Source organism: Cucurbita pepo, chromosome LG06 (assembly GCF_002806865.2).
Source record: "Cucurbita pepo subsp. pepo cultivar mu-cu-16 chromosome LG06, ASM280686v2, whole genome shotgun sequence".
Taxonomy (NCBI): domain Eukaryota; kingdom Viridiplantae; phylum Streptophyta; class Magnoliopsida; order Cucurbitales; family Cucurbitaceae; genus Cucurbita; species Cucurbita pepo.
This window is the reverse complement of record NC_036643.1, coordinates 6868336-6890007: the sequence shown is the minus strand read 5'-3', so window position 1 is coordinate 6890007 and position 21672 is coordinate 6868336. Positions and strand designations below refer to the sequence as shown.

The 21672-nt window shown below is 37.9% G+C and overlaps 2 protein-coding genes across 3 annotated transcripts; one reads left to right on the top strand and one right to left on the bottom strand.

The window, feature by feature from the left end:
• Nucleotides 1-5967: 5967 nt before the first annotated feature.
• On the top strand, nucleotides 5968-9233 carry LOC111796762 (protein SENSITIVE TO PROTON RHIZOTOXICITY 1-like). Of its 2 annotated transcripts, none has more exons than XM_023679519.1 (2): nucleotides 5968-6385; nucleotides 7683-9233. In XM_023679519.1, exons 1-2 carry the CDS (start codon nucleotides 6365-6367, stop codon nucleotides 9090-9092), a joined length of 1431 nt encoding a protein of 476 aa, XP_023535287.1. In that variant the 5' UTR covers nucleotides 5968-6364; the 3' UTR covers nucleotides 9093-9233. The 2 variants fall into 2 exon arrangements, with proteins under 2 accessions (XP_023535287.1, XP_023535286.1); XM_023679518.1 differs by having other exon boundaries at nucleotides 5969-6385; nucleotides 7545-9233.
• Nucleotides 9234-12245: 3012 nt separating this feature from the next.
• Nucleotides 12246-21168, bottom strand: LOC111796758. The gene is made up of 14 exons (XM_023679512.1): nucleotides 20756-21168; nucleotides 19930-20528; nucleotides 19074-19399; nucleotides 18865-18957; nucleotides 18665-18755; nucleotides 16703-16796; nucleotides 16275-16372; nucleotides 15940-15997; nucleotides 14217-14228; nucleotides 13945-14048; nucleotides 13726-13842; nucleotides 13538-13614; nucleotides 13157-13201; nucleotides 12246-13082 (listed from the first exon to the last, which is right to left on the bottom strand). The coding sequence occupies exons 2-14, from the start codon at nucleotides 20260-20262 to the stop codon at nucleotides 12563-12565; spliced, it is 1968 nt and encodes a 655-aa protein (XP_023535280.1). The 5' UTR covers nucleotides 20263-20528; nucleotides 20756-21168; the 3' UTR covers nucleotides 12246-12562.
• Nucleotides 21169-21672: the final 504 nt, after the last annotated feature.

Genomic DNA, 21672 nt, shown 5'->3' with positions numbered 1-21672 from the left:
GTGGTTATTATAGGATGTATTTAACCGTTGGGATTAGCTTATTGTGAGTGACTTCGGTTAAGGCCATCGAGGTAAGTGACCTTACTGTTGGAGTTAGCTTACTAGGTGTTGTATGATGGTGCGTGTCATGTGGCTCCTCCATGCACCACGTTTTATTATGTGATATGACTATATGATGTATGAATTATGTGACTGTTTNTCGACCCAATTTGTCTTTGATGGTTAGGAACCATACTGACCTCAGATAGTAAAACTAAGGGTAGAAACGGCTTCGGAAGGGCCAAAAACCTTGGAATTGATATATTATAGTGATACCGAGCCGCCAAGCCAAGATGCCGNGATATGTCATGTAATGTAAGTCACTAATCACATGGCATCTCACATGACTTACATTACATGGCATATCACATAACATGAAAGTACATTTCAGTTGCATAAACATCTCATGACATGACTCGATAATACTACGTGTATCTATGGCATCGATCAACATTTTCATGACATATATTACTAACATATCATTCATAACTTCACATAACATAAACAGTCAACAGTCAACATAATCCATTACATTTCATAGCATAAACAGTCACATAATTCATACATCATATAGTCATATCACATAATAAAACATGGTGCATGCAGGGGCCACAGACACCATCATACAACACGTAGTAAGCTAACTCCAACAGTAAGGTCACTTACCTCGATGGCCTTGGCCGAAGTCACTCACAACAAGCTAATCACAATGGTTAAATACGTCCTATAATAACCACATAAAAACTTAGGAACCTTTCATAACATACCCTAGCCAAATCTCATGCTATTTATCAAAATAAACTTTCGACCCAATTTGTCTTTGATGGTTAGGAACCATACTGACCTCAGATAGTAAAACTAAGGGTAGAAACGGCTTCGGAAGGGCCAAAAACCTTGGAATTGATATATTATAGTGATACCGAGCCGCCAAGCCAAGATGCCGAGCCGACCAAATAAGTCACCAAGTCGAGCTGCGGGAATTGACGGAACCGAGACGATTTCGTACACGTTCGAGCCGAGCCGCACTGTGTACGCGTGCGAAGCTGCCGGAGCTGTTGGGCGTGCGTCTGCGGCTCGACCCGATTCCAAAAACCTCACCTTCCTTACCCGACAAGCCATGAAACCCTAATTTCCGCCTCCCTGATTCCGACGACGCGTCGACGATCCCACAACGTCCTCAACACCAATTTCCAACGGTCAATCTTCTTTGACACAATGATCCCGACATCAATACCTTACTTCCACTCGATTCTTCCTCCGAAGAGCAACCCCAATGTTCCGGAGGAAAATTTGGAGAGAAAATTGTTTTCAAGGGATGTAAAAGGTTGGGCGTAGGAATATAAAAACAATCTCAAGACATTTACGAATAAGGCATTCTAGGGTTTTTAGGATGAGGAAACTTAGAGAAATAGAATGTTTCTATTAGGTAATAAAAGTCTCATAGAAATCCTTCGATTTTCGGGGAGATTACATTTAATTATTTATTTTATTTTATTTTATTTTATTCCAGAAACTCGGATGGTTACCATTTCCATTAAGGTAATAACTTCCTTGTTGAAAATTGCACATTTCCGCAAGAATAAATGCATAACATAATATCTTGTCATTTATAGAAATAAAAATAAAATCTTAACCAAATAAGGCAAAATGAAAAATCTGAATCGTTACAATGTCGAGTATTGGGCTGGCGTCTGTCCGTAGGTGGATTGGGCTTGCGGGTTTGGGTTCGGTTTGCGACTGACAAGTTAGGCCGATGGAGATTGGGTTGGGCTGAGGCACAGTTTGGGCTGTGGACATTGGACTCATCTAGGAGGATTTTCGGTTCGGGGCGTGGGTCAGATCTCGGGTCGGGATTCGTCTTCTTCGCCCGATTATCAGAGGAATTTTGGCGAGCTTTCTCTCTCTTTGGTAATGTCGCTTTCGATGTCCTTTTTCCTCCTTTTTCTTTCGTTTCCGAGTCTCCTCTTCCCCCTATTCTCGTTTATGGTGTTTGTTTGGCTCGTATAAGCCAAAAGCTTCTAGATTTGAAGCGATTCAAAAACTCCAAAAATTGGGTCACGACAAATGTTATACTCGAAATGGATTTTAAATGAATATTGACATACCATTTGAGTATATCAGTTAACTTCTATACCAAATATAAAGTATATAAATATACTATTGATATATGACTCATATATGAAATATGAAGTACATAAGATATATTATCAATATACACGGAGGGTCGAGAGAGGCTTATTGCACGATCCACCCAACTCAACTAAGCTAATATACAAAATATAAAGTATATTATATAATATTGATATACGATCGACCTACAAAATATAAAATATATCATATATATTATTGCTATACGACTAATATACGAAATAGATAGTGGATTAGATGTATTTCTGTATTACAAAACCAACACAGATTCTTTCATAATATTTGTCCTGCTATTAAAAAAGAAGGTGCACGTCGTTGGTATTGATAGTAACCTTTAATCTTTTTAAGTCTTAGTCATCCAATTCTTAGGATCGCTCCTGTAACACCCCTAATTTTCTTTTTTAGATAAGAGACGTCACTATATGCATGCCTTTAATAACATATACAGAGATTTAAACAAAACATTTCAAACGAAAATGTGGACTTATACGTTTAATTTAAAACAAGAAATAAAAATAACAATATCATCAAATATAAAACCTTAACATAATTTTTTTTAGTACGAAAATGAAAAGCCACATATGAAACTACGGATTGAAAACAATGCATACTACTATCCTACCTTATCTTCCATGACCATTCCAGCATTCACCATTATCCGTGCAAGGGCAATTTATCTTTACTTGAAAAATAAGGGTAGTACGTGACTTGAGTATTTTAAGAAATACTAAGTAAGTAACCCTACTATTAGGGTTTAGTAATGTTCCTTTGAAACAACATAACATGACTTTGAGCTCTTTCTAGTTCGGCAAGGTTGGATGTGTGGTACGTCCCCACACATGACCCACACACGAGTAGATGGACCAACCAAACTCATATACGTATTTCTGGGCTTGACTTCGTGCTTATGCATCGCTGGACGCCACAAAGGGGAAAGACCCACATATTATCATGGAAAACATAAATATCGAAGGCACGCGTCCGTACTAACATAACAAAACAGGGAAATATCCTTATGCATATGACATACATAAATGCATGAGGTCCCCATGGTTTAAAATCATAGCATAAAATAATAATCATTTCGTTCTTCCTTTCATCTGTGTCATGATACATATATGAGTCATGTATGCATAGTAATCATCATAAATTTCATCTTGCACCATCATATAATCTATAATCATGGCTTAACATGACAAAGCACAACATTACATTCATGGTTTTCATTTCATCACATCATGACATAATATGTCATCACATAGCATACATAAGCATAACATAAGATTATGACGCATGCAAGAGCCACGGGGCATACGTCATCATACATCATGCAATTCTACTAACACCAACGGTAAAGTCACTTACTTGTTTGACATTGGCCGGAGTCCGTAACTATTTTATAACTGTTTCGAGATTATCCTTCAACGTACAATTTAACCTCTACATATCCATATCACACTCTTAGGACATATTATTAAACTTAGTTTAGCTAATCATATTGATTACTCCTCATTTTGGCTAGAAAATATTGAATTTGAGTAAATTTCCTTACTGGCCTCAAATACCCCAAATAATGTCAAAAATAATTTCGAGAGGGTTGAAAACGTAGGAAACAGTATCAAAATTGAATATTGAGTTGGATAAGTTGTTAAAGTATAGTGAGCCGAGCCGAGGAGCGCACTGATGAACAAGTCGGGACGAGTCACGACTAGGGTACGAGCACGACTTTGCACGTGCGTGGCTAGGGAAACGTGGTCGTCGCTTGTGGTCGAGCCACGTACTTTGGGTCGGGTCTATGAAACTCGCGAGTCGCATTCAAGTTGGGCCGAATTGTTTGCGCATTCCCTATGGGTCGTGGGTCGTGTGCATTCACGTTCCTTGGGTTGTCGAATCCCACATCAACGTGGTTCACCCGATCTGAATGCTCAACCCGAGAATTCGTCTTCTTCACCCACCTCCTGAAACCGCAACCCTAATTTCTCACTTCTTCGATTTGCACTCCGACAGCCTTACGCCGATTCCAACCATTGTTTGTTCACCAATCACTAGCACAACAACACCGAAAATCCCCAACGTGTTCTTGTCACTAGCACTCACTAAAAAGAACATCGAAAACTCATCAACAATCTCAACCTCGCAAACACTCATATCTATAATTCTAGCGTGTGTGTTTTGCAGAGCGGAGGTGAAAAGTATTGAATGACTTAAGGGAATGCACATGGGATCAAGTGGGAGGTATGACCGATTTCTTTCACGCAAAATTAGCATTTTGTTAGAAATCTCACGATTAGATTTGAAAATTTCGTGGTGTCACATGCCCACCAGACTCTACCTTAGTTCATCCCAGAACCACATATTACTAAAAGAGGTCCACTTTGATATCATTTGTAACTTTCCATGTCTAGGGTTCGAATTAGGATTCAAAATCCAGATTCAATACCTATGTGCCCTAGCATTTTCCTGCATCCCATGCGACATGGTTACGTTACTTACTTCTTACTTCTAAAACTAAAGACCGTCCCCACAAACCAACATGGATCACTCACATACAACCTAGGAAAATTCATTCGAGGTTACCCAACATAAAATTGTTCAAAGTAAAGTATGCTTAACTTTGACATTCTTACCGTTGAACTATCCGAAAGAAAAGTGCACCTTAATTGATATGTTATATATTTTGATAACATTTAAAATATATATATATATATATATATTGGAGTATTAAAGAGAATATGGTAATGTTAATTGGTGTTAAAAGACATGATTTTACATAGAAAGTAGTGAAGTAGTCCACTCTATTTCTAATCCCCAGTTTCAAACTTACTATATATGTGTTGTGCTGTGTGTCACAATTGCGGTTTCTAGGCAGCCGATTTGGCGATTGTGCGGCACCCACTTTCAGTAGTGAGTGAGTCAAGCCTACTTCAAGTCACGTTGTCTACGGTTCGGGTAACGTAAATACAAATCTCGGGTCTCGATTTCAAGAGAAGGTTTTTGAAACCGGGGGAGAGAGGTTTTGGAAAAAGAGTTTTGAAAGCAAGAGAGAGAGAGATTGGCGTTATATAACATGCAAGCAAAAAGTCAACAACAACGGCTTAAATAGTATATAACTATTCCAGGTAGGGAGAATCTGACAACTAGTAGCACCCCCTATAGTACATTTTGAGGCATTTCATGTCTACCGAGCCATGATATGGCTGAAACATCATACTCTTAAAGAAAACAAGAAAGAAATAATACAACATGAAAGTTGTAAAAGAAAGCAATATAGTAGTACAAGGCAAAGGTTTGAACGTGTCACGGGCATGTGGACATGGGCAACATGCCTTGGACAAGCATGATCGTGACACTGTGCATATCGACCCGTGCAGTACTATAACTTAAGCATAATTGACTCTCACATTTTTGTCGAGGTTCAGCATATAGCATTCTGTAAGTAACCAATAGATTAAAAAATTTATCCTCAACGAAGTTCTATGATCTGTTCGTCCATTTTAGATAATAGAAAGCTATTTAAAACAAACAAAATACCCAAGGAGTTCGATGATTATTTGAACGTCCACCGTCATCCGTTTAGCTGCTCAAACAATAAACTCTACAGATAAATGGGTTTATACCTGTAATGACATCTCATCATCATTCTCCTCTCTAATAGAGATCTCACAGTACATTGTTCTTTATATTAAATTATAAAAAAAATTTAATAAAAGTTGCAATATTATCGTCGATCCGTGAGTCGAAACGGATTTGAAATTATAAAGGTAAGCAAGCAGTCTCAACCTTCCCGAGTCGAATTCTATTCCACTATTTTATTACGCTCTTAATTTCATCTTTGGATTCGAAACAATCCCTCCATTGGATCGAACTCAAGGTCAAAAGGTATATACAATTCATCACTCCAATGGGGAAGAATCATCCAACGTTGATGGGTCCCATTCTTCCTTCTTCTTCTTCTTCTTCTTCTAATCCCATGTTTCCACTCCCAAAAACCCCACATCGATTCATGCCTCTGATTCCGCCCACTCCCATTCAACGGACCTGATTCGTCGTGTTCGCCGATCGCTTTTCATTCTATAACCCACTTCACTTTCGCTTCTCTGTTTTTTGTTTCTGTTTTTCTCTCCAGGATTTGGAGCAGCCATCGACGAGGAGATTGATTGATCGGTTCATCGATTGAATGAACTGGAATCGTGAATCGGTAAATTTCCTTTTGATCGTGGCTGTTTTTCTTGGAATGGATTGGATTTTGTTGATCTGTTTATGGCTATTTTTGTTGTTTGTTGTTTGTTGATTGAGATGGTTTCTGCTTGCTTGCTGCAATTTGGGGTTTGTGTTGTTGATTTATATTTGTAAACGGAGATTATTGAATGTTTTGTTTGGGGAAATCAATTGAATGAAATGGATTATCGGAGGATTTCCTTCTTGTACGATCTCACATCGGTTGGGGAGGAGAACGAAACACCTTTTATAAGGGTGTGGAAACCTTTCTCTAGCATATGCGCTGGGGAAGCCGAAAGGGAAAACCCAAAGAGGACAATATCTGCTTGTGGTGGGCTTGGGCTGTTACAAATGGTATCGAAGCTGAGGCGGTGTGCCAGTAAGGACGCTAGTTCCCTTTGGGGGGTGGATTTTGCAGGGGTCCGAAAAGAACGAGTGTCAACAAGGACGCTGGGCCCTGAAGGGGTTGGATTGTGAGATCTCACATCAGTTGGGGAAGAGAATGAAACACCCTTTGTAAGGGTGTGGAAATGTTTCCCTTGCGGACGCGTTTTTAAGCCTTGAGTGGGTGGAAATGTTTCCCTAGCGGACGCTGGACCCTGAAGGGGGTGGATTGTGAGATCCCACATCGGTTGGGGAAGAGAACGAAAAACCCTTTATGGGTGTGGAAATCTTTCCCTAGCGGACATGTTTTAAGCCTTGAGTAGAAGCCCTAAAGGGACGAAAGGGAAATTGGAGAAAGGAACGAGTGCCAACGATAACGCTTGGCCCTGAAGGGGGGTGGATTGTGAGATCCCACATCGATTGGAGAGGAGAACAAAACCTTATAAACACCCTTTACAAGGGTGTGGAAACCTTTCCTTAGCAGACGCGTTTTAAAGCCTTGAGGAGAAGCCCGAAAGGGAAAATCCAAAAAAGTCAATATCAGCTAGTGGTGAGCTTGGGCCGTTACACATTCTCTTTTTTGGAAATTTGACTTTCTTTCTGAATGATTCATTCTTGTTTTTCCTTTATTTCTGTTTGATCAATGAACATGAACTCTTCTCTGATCTAACTATGAATTTTGGCAAAACTGATAGGTTTGTTCTTGTTTCTTTGGTTTTTGTGTTCATCATGGATTTGTTTGAAACTTGTTGCAGATTCAAATCAAACAGTATTGAATCTTTGTTAGTAGAGAAAAGTTTTTGAAGATGGAGCCTGGAGATAGTTTATGTAGCTCTGAAGTTTGGGCAAAATCTTCATCGTTTCCTAATATTAATGTTCAGCAACCTTCACAGAAATGGGCAGATCCTTCCATTTTAGACTATGCTATGGAACAACCTTTCCAAGAATTCGAAGAACGGATCGAATCGAAGGCCTCCCTAACGTGTAGCTCGAATCAACGAATCGAAATCTTAGATAAAGATAGTAATGAGCTGAATGCAGGACTTCTAGCTAGTAAAATTCAAGATTGGGACCCGAGAGCGATGCTGAATAATCTTTCATTTCTTGAGCAGAAGATTCATCAGCTTCAGGAACTCGTGCATTTGATCGTTGGCCGGAGGAACCACGATGAACTTGTAGTTCAGCAACAACAGCTGATAACCGCTGATCTAACTTCGATTATTGTTCAGTTAATCTCGACAGCGGGTAGTCTGCTTCCTTCTGTAAAGCATAAGTTGTCTGCAGCTGTTCCTTCGGTCGGGCAGCTCGAGCAGCTCGACAGGGTTCTTTTTGCGTCTGGACCTAGGATTAATAGTGGTGATGGAACCAAACTCCCTGAGCTTCCAACCCAAGTGGAAGAAAGTAGCAAATGTGGGAAGGAACAGAACATGGCTGTTGAAGAACACGAATCAAAGGACGAAGAAGATGCCGATGAACACGAGAATCTCCCGCCCGGTTCATACGAAATACTGCAGCTAGAAAAAGAAGAGATTCTAGCACCTCACACACATTTCTGTCCAATATGTGGAAAAGGGTTCAAGAGGGATGCAAATTTACGAATGCACATGAGGGGTCATGGTGACGAGTATAAAACCGCAGCTGCCCTGGCTAAACCGAACAAAGAGCCGAGCTCCGAGACGATGCTAATCAAGAGGTATTCCTGTCCGTTCACCGGCTGCAAACGGAACAAGGATCATAAGAAGTTTCAGCCTCTGAAAACCATTCTATGTGTTAAAAACCATTACAAGAGAACTCATTGTGACAAAAGCTTCACTTGCAGCAAATGCAACTCTAAGAAATTCTCTGTAATTGCTGATCTGAAAACACATGAGAAGCACTGTGGGAAAGATAAGTGGCTTTGTTCTTGTGGGACAACGTTCTCTAGGAAAGACAAGCTATTTGGACACATTGCTCTCTTCCAAGGCCACACTCCTGCGATTCCGCTCGACGAGTCAAAGGGAGCAGCCATGTCGTTCGATCGAGGAGAACGCTCGGATAAGTTTAGGAGCATAAATTTCAGTTTCGGGTCGATTGCTACGGGTGGAAGCTCTGTTGAAACCATAGCAGATGCTAAAGGTGGTGTTGATGATCCTCTTGGTTGTTTTTCACCTCTGAACTTCGATTCGTGTAATTTCGAGGGGTTTCACGAGTTTCCTCGACCGCCATTTGAGAATGTAGACAATGTGTTTTCATTCCTTAGCCCGGGGTCGGGTAATTACACTGAAAAATCTGGTGCGGAATCGAGCTCTAATAACCTTGAATGAATGAATGATGTTTGCTTTCCTCAGTCCTCTTGGTTTGCTGTAAAATTGCTATATGGTGGACTTTTGTAACTTCTTCAGTTCCTAAATGGATTGTTTTTCTTTTGTTTATTGGGAATCAATATATCGAGAATATTTAGATAATCGTGTTTGTTTTGACGTATATGTGAACGAGAATGTCTTTATACGATTCCACGAGTACCCTTTTATATAGTAATTTAATGCCAAAAAACGAGTTTTGAAATGTTCAGCGTAGAAAAGTTTAGAGATAATATTAATTTGACCTTCGATTTTTAAAAAAATAATAAAAAAATTAAAAGGGTCGTTGGCGCTTCATTCGACGATCATTCGATGGGTACTATGTCCCCCTTGCTGTTTTGAGACAAAACGATGGTGAACACGGTTGACCCGGTTCTCCAATGGATTGACCTGCAATAATACCTATGGACATAGTAAAAGAAAACGTGGGGATTTTGGCTTGAGAGAAACCGAGAGAGGGATAGCTGGAAACATACCTACCATGTTCACTATTGAGAGAGTTTTGTTGATTCACCGTCGTTTAATAAGGATGAAATCAAGATAGGTAATGATGATATCACTCGGTTTGATTGAATCGGTTGCGACGGACGGGTCTATTGAACTGAGTTTTTTGAGTCTCACACTGAAGATCTATTCACTCTATCAATAACCGAGAGAAAGAGACGGATAGGGTGAGAATGGATGTAGTTGAGTTGATGGGTTGCTATTGCTTTCTTCAAGTCCAAGTTTCCCGCTTCTTGCTTTAGAAAGATGGCAGGGGCGTGTTAGCGCTTTACTAATATCAAACAACTAGAATAAATAGAAAATCGACTTTCTCTTAGAGTCTCAACCACGCCTTCGCTATCACAAGAATATAGCGATCGAATAGCTATCGCTCGCTCAACTTCTTCGCATATTATGAAAGTCGTATTGCCTGAAGGAAGGGGGGCATGCTGCAAGAGCGGAGGTGAGTGGTAAGTGAGGAGGCATGCCCAAAAGGCAGCGGCAGCTGTATGGTTCCACGTCGCTAGATTGAGATCTGCAGGGTGGTGGAGACTTCGACTGCCTTGTATGAGGTGAAGATAAGGGAAGGGGTGGTATTTATAAATAGAGAGCCATCATAGTACGATAGAGACGAGCGAGATTTTGACTCTTAAACCTTTTTTTTTTTAACCTTATTTTCCATTTGTTTTCAATGGTTTCCTTCTTTTCTCTTAATTTAGGTCCTATTTTGTAATATTTTTCTTTTGTATTTCTCGGGGATATGACTAGTTGTCAAATCCTCCCTGCTCGATGGTTATATGCTATAAGCCGTTGTTGTTGCCTTTTTGCTTGCATCACATATAACACCAATTTCAATCTTTCAAATCTTGCTTTCAAAACTCTCTTTCGAAATCTCTCTATCCTCGTTTTCTAAAAACTTTCTTCTTAAACCGGGGCCAGAGGCTCGAACATACATTGCTTGGCCGTAGGCGACGCAAAAACGAATTGGCTTAGCTCGCTTGTTGATGGAAAATGAGTGCCGCACAATCGCAAGTCCGCTGCCATCAAAAGTGCGATTGTGACAATTAGCACATAATAGATGAGATAAATCCTTTGTATACACCTTGTAAGGACATGTACGTTAGATATGATGCCGGAAACTTAGGTTATGCAACTTTTCTATGCCTTGTCTTATGACCCGTGATTAGTATCATATAGTATGATGTTGGTGTCATGTGGAGACGATTAGTGGACTCACCAATTCACCCCTAATTGTGAACTTAATTAACAAGAGTTTTGCATGATGTAAAGATATGGGGACACTCCCCTACGATTGATTGTATGACGTAGAAAATACTAGAGGTAGCCAGTAACTCTTAACCGTGAACTTGTCTCAGTAGATAGAGATCTATATTCATATCCAATATTTTTTAGGAGCGGGTACAAATAGGGTCATTCTCGGGTCAGTTTATTTGCCATAAAAAAATTCCATGTGGAACGGTTAGGGAATCTTCAACTATTTATTCTTCGTGAACTTGTCTACAAGGGAAAAGGTCGACATGGGTAACTGGTAGTTGGAATGTACGAGGGTCGCTCCCTTCCAGACCAGTATGACATTATGAGGTCTATTAGAAGGTTGTCAGCTAATCCCTAGAAGAGAACCAATATTTCTCGTAATGTCATAGTACGAATAGTTAGAACAAACACGAGGTCAAGTCTCACATATTTATGATACATAAGTATATGACACGGGAAATATTAAGGAGCTAACCAATTCACCTTAAGTTCCCATAGAGAACTTCGATGAATAGATGTGCTACAAAGAGATAAGTGATGAGACATCACGATATGATGAGAATTTTGATTGGGCAAAATCATGAAAAATTACAAGATTAGATTTGATGAAACAATAAAGACCTAATTAGTGTTCGAGAAACCCTGAGTTAGAAGATCCAAAACCTTTGTAAGTTGTTTAAAAACACATAACAATAACATGATAAACAAGGGAGGATTTCCCCTTCGATGGAACCAAAATGCTATCAAACTCGAACTTCAAGATTAAAAAAGAAATTACAATAGTTACTAATAATAATTATTATTATTATATATATATTATATTATTTTATTGCGTTAAAAATATATTCATATTAAGCATGATAGAGAATTGGGCGGGGACAAAGAACTGGGAATATAATCCCGTCTCAAACCCCATTTATCTAACGGGAAAAAAAGTATTTTCCACTCCCTCCTCCATTTCTTGTCTAAACAGGGGCTTAGGCGGGAACAAAGACAGGGAATATAATCCCGTCTCAGACCCCATTTATCTAATAGGAAAAAAGTATTTCCCACTTCCTCCTCCATTTTCCGTCTAAACAGGGAAGCCCCTCTCCATTCAGAGAGGCTCCGCAAAACACTGGCCCCGGACTTCTCCAATCTTCGTTTGGTCTTTACGTTTCGACAAACACGATCCATCTACAATGTTTAGCAAATCCAACAAATCTAGACAAACACAACTTTACAAATCAAGACTTATGACAAACTCTCCAAAACTCTTATCAAAAGCTTGCCAATAGCTCCACATGATTGAGCATCAAGACAAAAGCCAATAGAGATGAACAAACATATATATGTTAGAGAGAAGAATAGAGAAGAAAAAAGAATCCAAATAACTTTCAATTATTATGAAATAATAAAAGTATTTCTATACACAGAACTGAAAGAAGCTATTATCTGAAACCTCTCACAATTTCTACAACTATTTCAAAGCTGTCCTCTAACATGAACATGCTATTAACCTTATATATTTTCACATCCAAAAACAAAAACAAAACCAACGCCTTACAATTTCCCTTCCATCATCTCATACCAACAATCTTCTTCTTCTTCTTCACCATGGACGCTACCAACCGCACGAACCGAATCCGAAAATGGCATGTTACACCTTATGCATACACTAGGGTTTTCATCCAAGTTTATGAAAAGCTTCGGATATTGTCAACTCTATCAATGACGTCCAATGCTTTCATGCGGTCGATGTCAAAATCAATAACCGGGATGGAGTTCGGCCTTCGTAACGGGAATGGATCCTTCTTAGTTTCATTGGTTGGGGAATGGTTACTGCTTTTACTTAGCCTATGGTGCTTGCTTAACCTGGTTTTTGCTGAATCAAATTCCTGACTCTTACTTATTCCTGGGGTAAGTTTCCTTTTACTCACATATTGAAGCATCTCCTTGTCTTCTACGGTCAACGTCGGGGATGGTGAACTTGGTTTCTGGTTCGATAACTGAATCGTTCGCTGGTTTGGGGATCTAATTGGGGATTTAACAGGAGACCTTATTCCAGTATTACAAGCTCTAGCTTGGCTGATCAGATGGTGAAGCCATACCACCAGTTCAAGAATGTAAGATTCAGTCTTTTCTTTATCCGCATGATAGAGCGTCTCGATCCTTAGTAACTCGTTTTGGCCAGAAGGTTTTCGGTTAGCTTCAGCCCTGAAACGACAGATTTCTTGGGTAAGTGAGAAAATATATGCAGGATGAGGGAATTATGATATAAGGAAGCTCACCCTGTATTTGCCCATTCTCCAACCCAACCAAAACCATGATGAGCCCTGGAGAGCAAGAAGAAGAAAAAAGAGATCAACCACAAAAACATTAGCCGACCACAGAACCCGACTTCCAACCGCTATTAGAAACTGAAGTCTTTAGCACAAAACGTTCAGATCGTTTGCCAACAAAACTGGTAATAAAATATAGATCAATCAATATTCCTGGACTTTGAGCATTTTCTTTAATCAAAGGAACTAAAACTACATCCTGCTGAAAGGAGATGAAAAAGATAATAAAACCCGAGTTATTCACGGAAACATGTATGATGCTCAAGAATAATACGAATAAGAATAAGAATAAGAATCGTCGCTCTATATAAAGGGTAAGCAGAGCTATACTTGGTAGTGTTATTGGCAATGGGAACAAGCCAATGCAAGGTTTTCTCCATCTCGGCTTTGATTTGAGGAATTGTAAGCTTCATAAATAAATTCAGAAAATTAAGATTGGCACGTTGCAAAACCAATGAAGCAGACTATTTTAACAATAGAGTATGATGAATTTTCTCTCAAGTAAAATTTACAAATACCTCTTCCTTGGGCTGAAACGACTGTAGCTTTGAGCGTAAAGCCGACTTTATACTGGGAGGTAGTCCTTGATATAAAGCATCCCTCGTGTTAGGAGGTACGGAACTTGAACGCGATACCTGATTTGAAAACATATGCTAATTCAGAATAATTTGTTCTTTTCCTAAAAAAACTATAAACCATTGAACGTTTTAGAATTATAAATTAATTGGTTTACTCACAAGTGTATCAATTTGACTAATAATATTTGCATAATGCAAAGCGAGACCAGCAGTACCCAACTTTTTGTGGTTACTCTGAGAACCTTCGGCGGGTTTATCATCATCTACAAGATCCCAATTGAAAAAAATATAATAAAATGAGAAATGAGCACAGCTAATTCGAAGTAGAATGTCTAGTTAATGTGGCAGACAAATAATTCAATATCAGTTGATAATCAGAGAAGAGCCAAAACAATGTTTAGAAGTCATAAAAAAGCAAGAGAATAAGATTCCAGCAATGCCAAGACAAGTCCACTACAAACTTAAGCCCAAACTCGATGATATAGTGTGGAACAACAGGAGACGATCAAAATTTGGAGGATAAATTTTCAGATCTGGGGTTGCAAATGTTGAACTCATTACTCCTGACAAGTTCAATGTTTCTAGCCAAGCATTTCTCTCATGATCTAAAAGCTAAGCAAGGAGAAACCCATGTGCCATCCTGCCATGCTGCCTCAAGGACCTGAATAACCTCCAAGAAAGCCCTGATGGACGCCACCCTTCGCCCACAAGCCCGCTTTGTCCAACCTATGCTGCTCCCATGAAGCCCAGTGTTTACGCTAAGGCCGGCTGGACCAAGCTCCATAGACCCTTGAACCTATTTTCACTTGTTTTTTAGGACATTGTTATTATTGACTTCTTGTAAAGGCACAAGCCCAAACCTTTTGAAGCTTTGACCCAAACTCTATTGATCTTACTTATTTGCAAATGTACTTTACTTGGGGTTAATCTTGTTAGCTTTTTTTTATCAGCATTTCAAGGTTTTTTGGTTGGCCATGTGTAAGCCAACTTATACTCCTTTGTAACCAAGAATGTTGTTAAATGAAATTGTTGAGTTAAAAGTTTTATCCTCCTTTTTAAGTGCAAAAAGGCTTATGGTGCTTAGCTTGATGTAGCATGCATGAAAGCTCTTCATTCACGCAAGGTTGGCCACCAAACTTACATAGTAATTCCACCTTGGATTGGATCAAGTCTTCTTCCTCTTCAAAGTACTTGACTATCAATAGTTATTCATCTTACTTTCCCTCGACTGTTATCTTGTGATGACGGAATAACGTAACCTCACTCACCTCTTTATTATATGTTTAACTTTTTATAACATATTTATAGTCAACTCAAATATCCAGATCATGTAACATGATATGATAGTCCTTTAAATATTTATCTACCATTTTGATTTTTTTTCCAAGGGAAGGGGCTTACTTTGATCCAATTGCTATTGAGTGGGATCTCCATCTACTTTATTTCCATATTTAGGATGCATGTCTCAGTCCGAACAACATTGAAAGTTTAATATGCAATTTCTTATGGGAAAGAGTGGATGAGGGTGGTGGGCCCTACTTGGTCAGGTGGGAGGGTACTTCAAAGCAGCTAGAATTTGGTAGTTATGGCATGGGCAACCTGAGATTACATAATGAGGCTCTATGACGAAAAGGTGTGGCATTTCTTCATGGAGCCAGATGCTCTATAGGGTAGGATTATTGTGAGCACCCTTTTGAGAGAGCTTCAGGTGGTTGGTAGGGTTCTAGCAAGCACCTCTAGGCTGCTATAGTTTAAGGATTTCCTTTGTTCTCTATGTTTATTGATTATTTGATTGATGATGGTTTAAATTCCTATTTTTGGGAGGGTTTTTGGATGGGGAATAAGCCCCTTCGTTCTTTGCTTTCGCACCTTTACCCATTTGTCAAATAAGAGGAAACATTCAATAGCCTCCAATTAATCAAGGCAGGTGACTATGTTTTCATTTTTATAAACTTTGGTTGCTTAAATTCCTGAAGAGCAATTTTAAAATTAAACAATATGGTTGAAACCAAAGGGCTGAAAGATATTGAAAAATTAAAAATAAAATAAAACACATGGTAGCATTTGCTAAATATCAACAAGTTATTCATCATTTGTCAACAAAAAAAAAAAAAAAAAAAAAAAAAAAAAAAAAAAAAAAAAAAAAAAAAAAAAANGCTTTTTGAATCTCCAAATGCAAGTACTGCACTATGTCCACAAGTTTCTCCATCACCTGTGAATACATGATATTATCTTACTGTTCCCATGACACTGGAATAAAAGCACCTTAATGTTTGTAAGCACATGCGCTGGTAATTTTCCAATGAATGATCCATTTTATAGCAACATCTACTTAAGAAAGCAAGGGATGATTTTTTTTTTTTTTTTTTTTTTTTTTTTTTTTTTTTNTTGATAGTATGAAATTAAACAAAAGGGTCTTTGATCCCATCCAAGAAACGTCCATTTGATTCCATATACAGTATTATAAAGAGTTATAAGCATTTTGCTACCTCTTCCAGAATCCTGGACCAGAGAGATCTCTTCTGCAAACCTCTGACATGCTTCTTTTGGTTCTTTAACTCAGCTTTTAAGATTGAAATGCTATCTCCTGTATGCCAATATAATATTCAATATAGTGAACAAACTTGGAGAAATGCAATTTCATAACTTTACAAAACACACACTTAGAGAGATAAAATACTGTAATAAGCTACGGAACAGACCAGCCGCTGGAACATTTTATACAGCCAGCCCAATAGAAATTAAGATTCAGAAGACTATAGCTTCAAAATTTTCCTTCTTTTTTTCGGATAAGCAACTATATAAACACGAGAAATACCATCCCACTACTGGTTAGCCTAAAGTTTGACATGCACGGCCATGCAAGAAGTGATCTTAGAATATTAGAGAGCCCAACGTAATTGAAGTCACTAGTTACCTCTTTGAGCGGTGTTGGAGTTATCCTCCTCTTGAAGCTTGCGCCGGTAATCTTGTTCAAATCTGTCCAAGGCTTGTAACTCATGATAAAGTTCCTACAAGAGGAGAATACTCTGTAAATCTTTAAATGAACATACAAAGAAGGATAGCAAATTCTATTGTTTACATTGGAAATGGAATATTCAGAACTTCAATTACGTTGTAAAAGACCAGAGTTAAGGCTACAAGTTGATGATTTTATAAGATTTAAATTCAGGGATACAGAAATAACTTTAGGAAGGTATTGGGTATATCTTTTTTACCATAATTGGATTTGAGATCCAGCCTTAATAACCATATGCTACATGGAACCCAGGGGAGATGCCAACCATCTCTCCTTTGATTGAACATATCTTTTTGGCTATTATAGAAACTCCAAAAAAGTGATTATTTTACGGAAGTCATTACTTAAGCAGCATATGCAAAACATGATGTATGCTGACATAAGACAATTTTCTCATTTCGGCCAATGTTATTGGCCACTGCATTTGAAGTGTTTAATCCAATTAAACAAGGAAATAATATTACTAAAGGAAGCAAATTAGTCACAAACAGCATCCAGAGTGCAATTAAAACTAGTTATTTAATAGTACAGAAAACGTGAGTTTTTACAGCTTAAAAATCTATTCTATATAAGTAAATTGGATACAAAGAAAGACCCAAACCCATTCTTTTACACCAAAACTACTTTAGTCAACCCTCAATCAATATTAAAAACCTTAATTTTACAATACCATAACAAAGAAAACTTCAAAAGTTAAGGTTTAAAACAGAAAATTCAATTCCTTACCAGAACTAAAAGTATGAATTATGCTAAAAACGGAAGTAAGCTATCATTTTTAAAACAAAATTTGATCATTTACACACATGACTTCAGTCATGTAGAATAAAAAGACCACCACAGACGGTAATAAAAATACTCATGGTAGTGCCCAAAAAAAATTACTCAGAGATGGAAGGTCTTTAACTTCTTTGAAAAAAAATGAATTGTCTAATCTTTCTTTTGCACAGAACAGGTTAGTCTTAAATATGTGTAAAAGGTTATACACCTAAAATACTTAGAGCTTAGGAACATAAAATGAAATATTGCAGCAAAAGAAAGAAATAAAAAACGAGCGAAGTCAAAAAGAGAGACTTGAAATAGGTAGGTGACCCACGGGAAGCTGACATGCTTGCATTGGTATAGAGAACCTAATCATGATTCTATTCAACCGAAAAATAGTTGAAATTGAGCAAAATGTTATAACAGTATCCAACTGTTCTTAGTATTTTCAATTTCCAGTAGGAGTATTATTCTCACTGGTCTAATACTTTCCAAAGTGTAGGAACATAGCCCTTAGCCCGTTACATATTGCAACACTCCCATGAAAGGATATGTAATAAAGATGCGACTAAATACACTGAGAATGCACAAAAAAACATTATCATATTGACCATCCAAACTGTTGGACCTTCAACCATGAACAAACCAACAAGCAATCCTAAAGCTTTTTTTTTACGAGAAACCCCAGATAGTTTGGTACAAGATGGCAAGATCCTACCAACGGCCTACACATACTAATACAAAGAATGAGGTGGAGTAAGCTAATCGGCTTGGAATCAAATAGTGAAGAAACCTGAACCAAACAAGGGTTGGGACCAAAATGCAAAATATAAATAAGCACACACGGATATCAATATCAGCTGTTATGCATGTCTGTAATAGTTTGAATATTAGTTGACCTCTCCAACCAGTGAAAAACTGTTTAGTTGCAGAAGAATATGTCTCAAGATATTAAGTACCAAACGATATTTTAAATAACTCAATACAACTAGATGTTAGAACCTGCAAGGAAATAAACAATAACTATTGACACAAAACGGCAATAAGTCCAAGAGAAAAAAGATCATATATCTTTACAACAGTAAGCCTATATATACTCACTGCTGTGTTTTGAACAAATATCATCATCTGCTGCATCACTGCCTTGGCATCTTCCTTCAGTTGCCTTTGTTGTGTAACTTCTGAACCTAACCTATAAAACAATCAAAGACAACATAAGAAACGATTACAATTTACAAGTCAGAGTATTATAATTTGGAAATCAGGAAAAAATGGGAGGCTAGTACTCCATCAGACATTACTTATCAAAATAGCGGTTCAAATTGTGCCACTGAGGATCTTTGCATCGATTGCCAAAGCGAATGACTTCGCAAGTGAAAACTTTCAGTTCTTCTCTGCCAGAATTCATAGAAGAGAATTACTCTTTTCACAATTTTGACTTCAAACAATGATCTAGAGAGATAAAAATCAATAGTATACCGAAATAACAACATTTTACTAAACTATCCACCTCTTGTCTGCTGCTGCAATTCTCAAGAGTTCATCCATGTCTCTTGATATTAAATTTTGGACCCCTTCTGATGGAAGCACTTCCTCCTTTAAAACTCTAATGTTATGCTCTGAGAGAGAATGCATTAGACTAGAACCCTTCACAATGGTGTTGGCAACTTCAAAAGCTAAGATTAAAATTTTGTTCCCTTTCGTTGCCACCCCCGAGGTGAAACCACCACCAAGGTTCAAACTCGTCACACTACTACCAAGTGTATCCAAAACATCAACAGCCTTTCCAAGCCCAACGGTACCTGCTCTGCCTATAAGAGAGCTCATTTCTGATACCTATATTACAAATACAATTTTTTTGAGTTGACATAGAAAAAATGATGTGATAATGTTGATTTGTCTATCAGATTCTAGTTCCCTGGAAGAACAAAATCATAGGTTCAAATATAAATCTAGCACATAAAACAAAAAGTAAACTCTCCCTTCTGGTAGTTAGAAAATTATTAAGGTCATGTGCATGAATATTTCAGAATAAATAAATACACTTGGTAGAGTAAGAAGGGTATCACCAAAATTAAACAATTCTTATAAACCTTGACACTTCATTGCGTCGCATTGAGAATATTCGACTTTATCTTTCCTTCGATAAGATGTTTGGTTTAAATTCATGAGGAAAATTTTTATGAAAATTGTCTTATAAAAAGAAGAACCATACGAAAATACTCCGCTCTTTGTAGTCATTTTTTTGAACAAAGATAGAAGAAACAGTCCTGAATATTTTTGCTAATCTGTAAACAGAATTTCATAAAAGTTAAAAGTATTTACTTAAACTGTTCTAGTTGCAAGTAAAACCTAGGTGCTTTTACCTTCGCAACAGCTTGTCTGGACTTGGTTGATCTAGATTTCTGAGATAACGTTCTAGACAAGCGAGGAATTCCATCATTGATATCATCCAGTCCATATGGAACCACATTCACCTCTGGGAACGAAAACGGTTCTCGCAACGGCTTATTCACACCATCGTCAACAGCAGACGGTATGGAGTCACTAATTTTCGATGGCAGATCACGAGACTGATAAACCATCCCCGACTCATTGTTAGAATGACCATTTTCATGCGTGGAACCCCCTACTACACCAGTATGCCCACCAATAACAGCTGAAGTGGTTCTTCTTGTTCTCGAACAAACTCCACCCATTGTGCACAAAAACAAATTATATTTCTCCTGCGTCCACAATTTCCATAAAAAAAAGCCAAATATTTTCCTCTACTAGCCCTCAATGAAGTAGAACACTAAATACATCCGCACATAAATCCTGCCTTAATTAATTTTCACAAACTTGGCCTTTCCCAAACTGAACTTCAGCAAACATTGACAATCTAAACCCCTGATGAACCCAATTACCACAAAACATATCTCGACAAATTTTGAAGCTTCAACCTCTCCACAATAGCCATATTCAACTGTGAATCGAAACACAAACAGAAGAGTTCAAAGAACAAGAATCTGAATCAATACATGGAGAATCAAATTACAAAGCCTTCACCAAAACCCATATTTCAAAAACAGATTTCCATCATTAAAGCAAGTGAAGTAAACATGCTAAAGATCTACACCATCAGCTCATACAAAAAGAGTTAAAATCAATAAATTAGTGATGTTTCAGAGACAGAGAGCAAAAGGAACAAACCAACAAACACTTGGCGGACGTAGATGGATCTGTAAGAAACCAAGATTGAAACACCGCTGGTGAATCAAACAAACACCAAAAACATGCGAAGAAAATCAAAGCGTATGAAGAGGCGATGATCTTGGAGCGATTTCCAGCGATGAATCGTGGGAGAGAAGATTGCGATAGAAAGAAGGAGAAAATCAGAGAGTAGAAATTGAAGGAAAATGGAAATGGAAGAAAAACTGAGTTGAGAGAGAGAATCAGGGAAGGGGTGAGGCTTTCAAAAATGAATAAAGAGGAAGGAGCTTGAAGTCCATAAATGGGGTCTCAGTGGTACAGCCATGGTTGAAGCGAATCGGGTCTGGTCAAAGCCCCAAGAAGCTCACCCCAGCCTCCATTGCTTACTATTTCTCTCTCTCTCTCTCTCTCTCTCTCTCTCTCTTTAAAGCTTCTCAATCCGTCACTTTGGTGGACTTACACCACCACTCTCGTCTATGGCGCGTATTCTACACGCGACTTTTATTCTTAATTCCCATTTTCCCACCTTTTAACTTAAAACATTCAAATTTAATTTTGGATGAGAATTTAAATAAAATATTATTTTCAAATCAGGTTAACTCGATCAGTCCAACTAGAACGGTTTTGGTTCGGCTCGATTCCATTCAAATAAATTTAAATTTTATGGATTGGGTTGGTTCGTGTGAGTTTCTTTAAAATTGGGTAGAGTTGAATTAAACCCGTTTAAATTTATTATTAATCTATAAAAAATATATTTAATTTCATAATTTTTTTAAAATAAATTTTAACCCAAGTTAATTTTTTAAGATATATGTTGAGACTGGAGTTTAAATTTAATTAAATGTTTGAAAATAAATAAATAGATGTCGTGTTAATTAACATTTTAGTTTTATTAAAACTAGCAGAGTTGTTTTGAC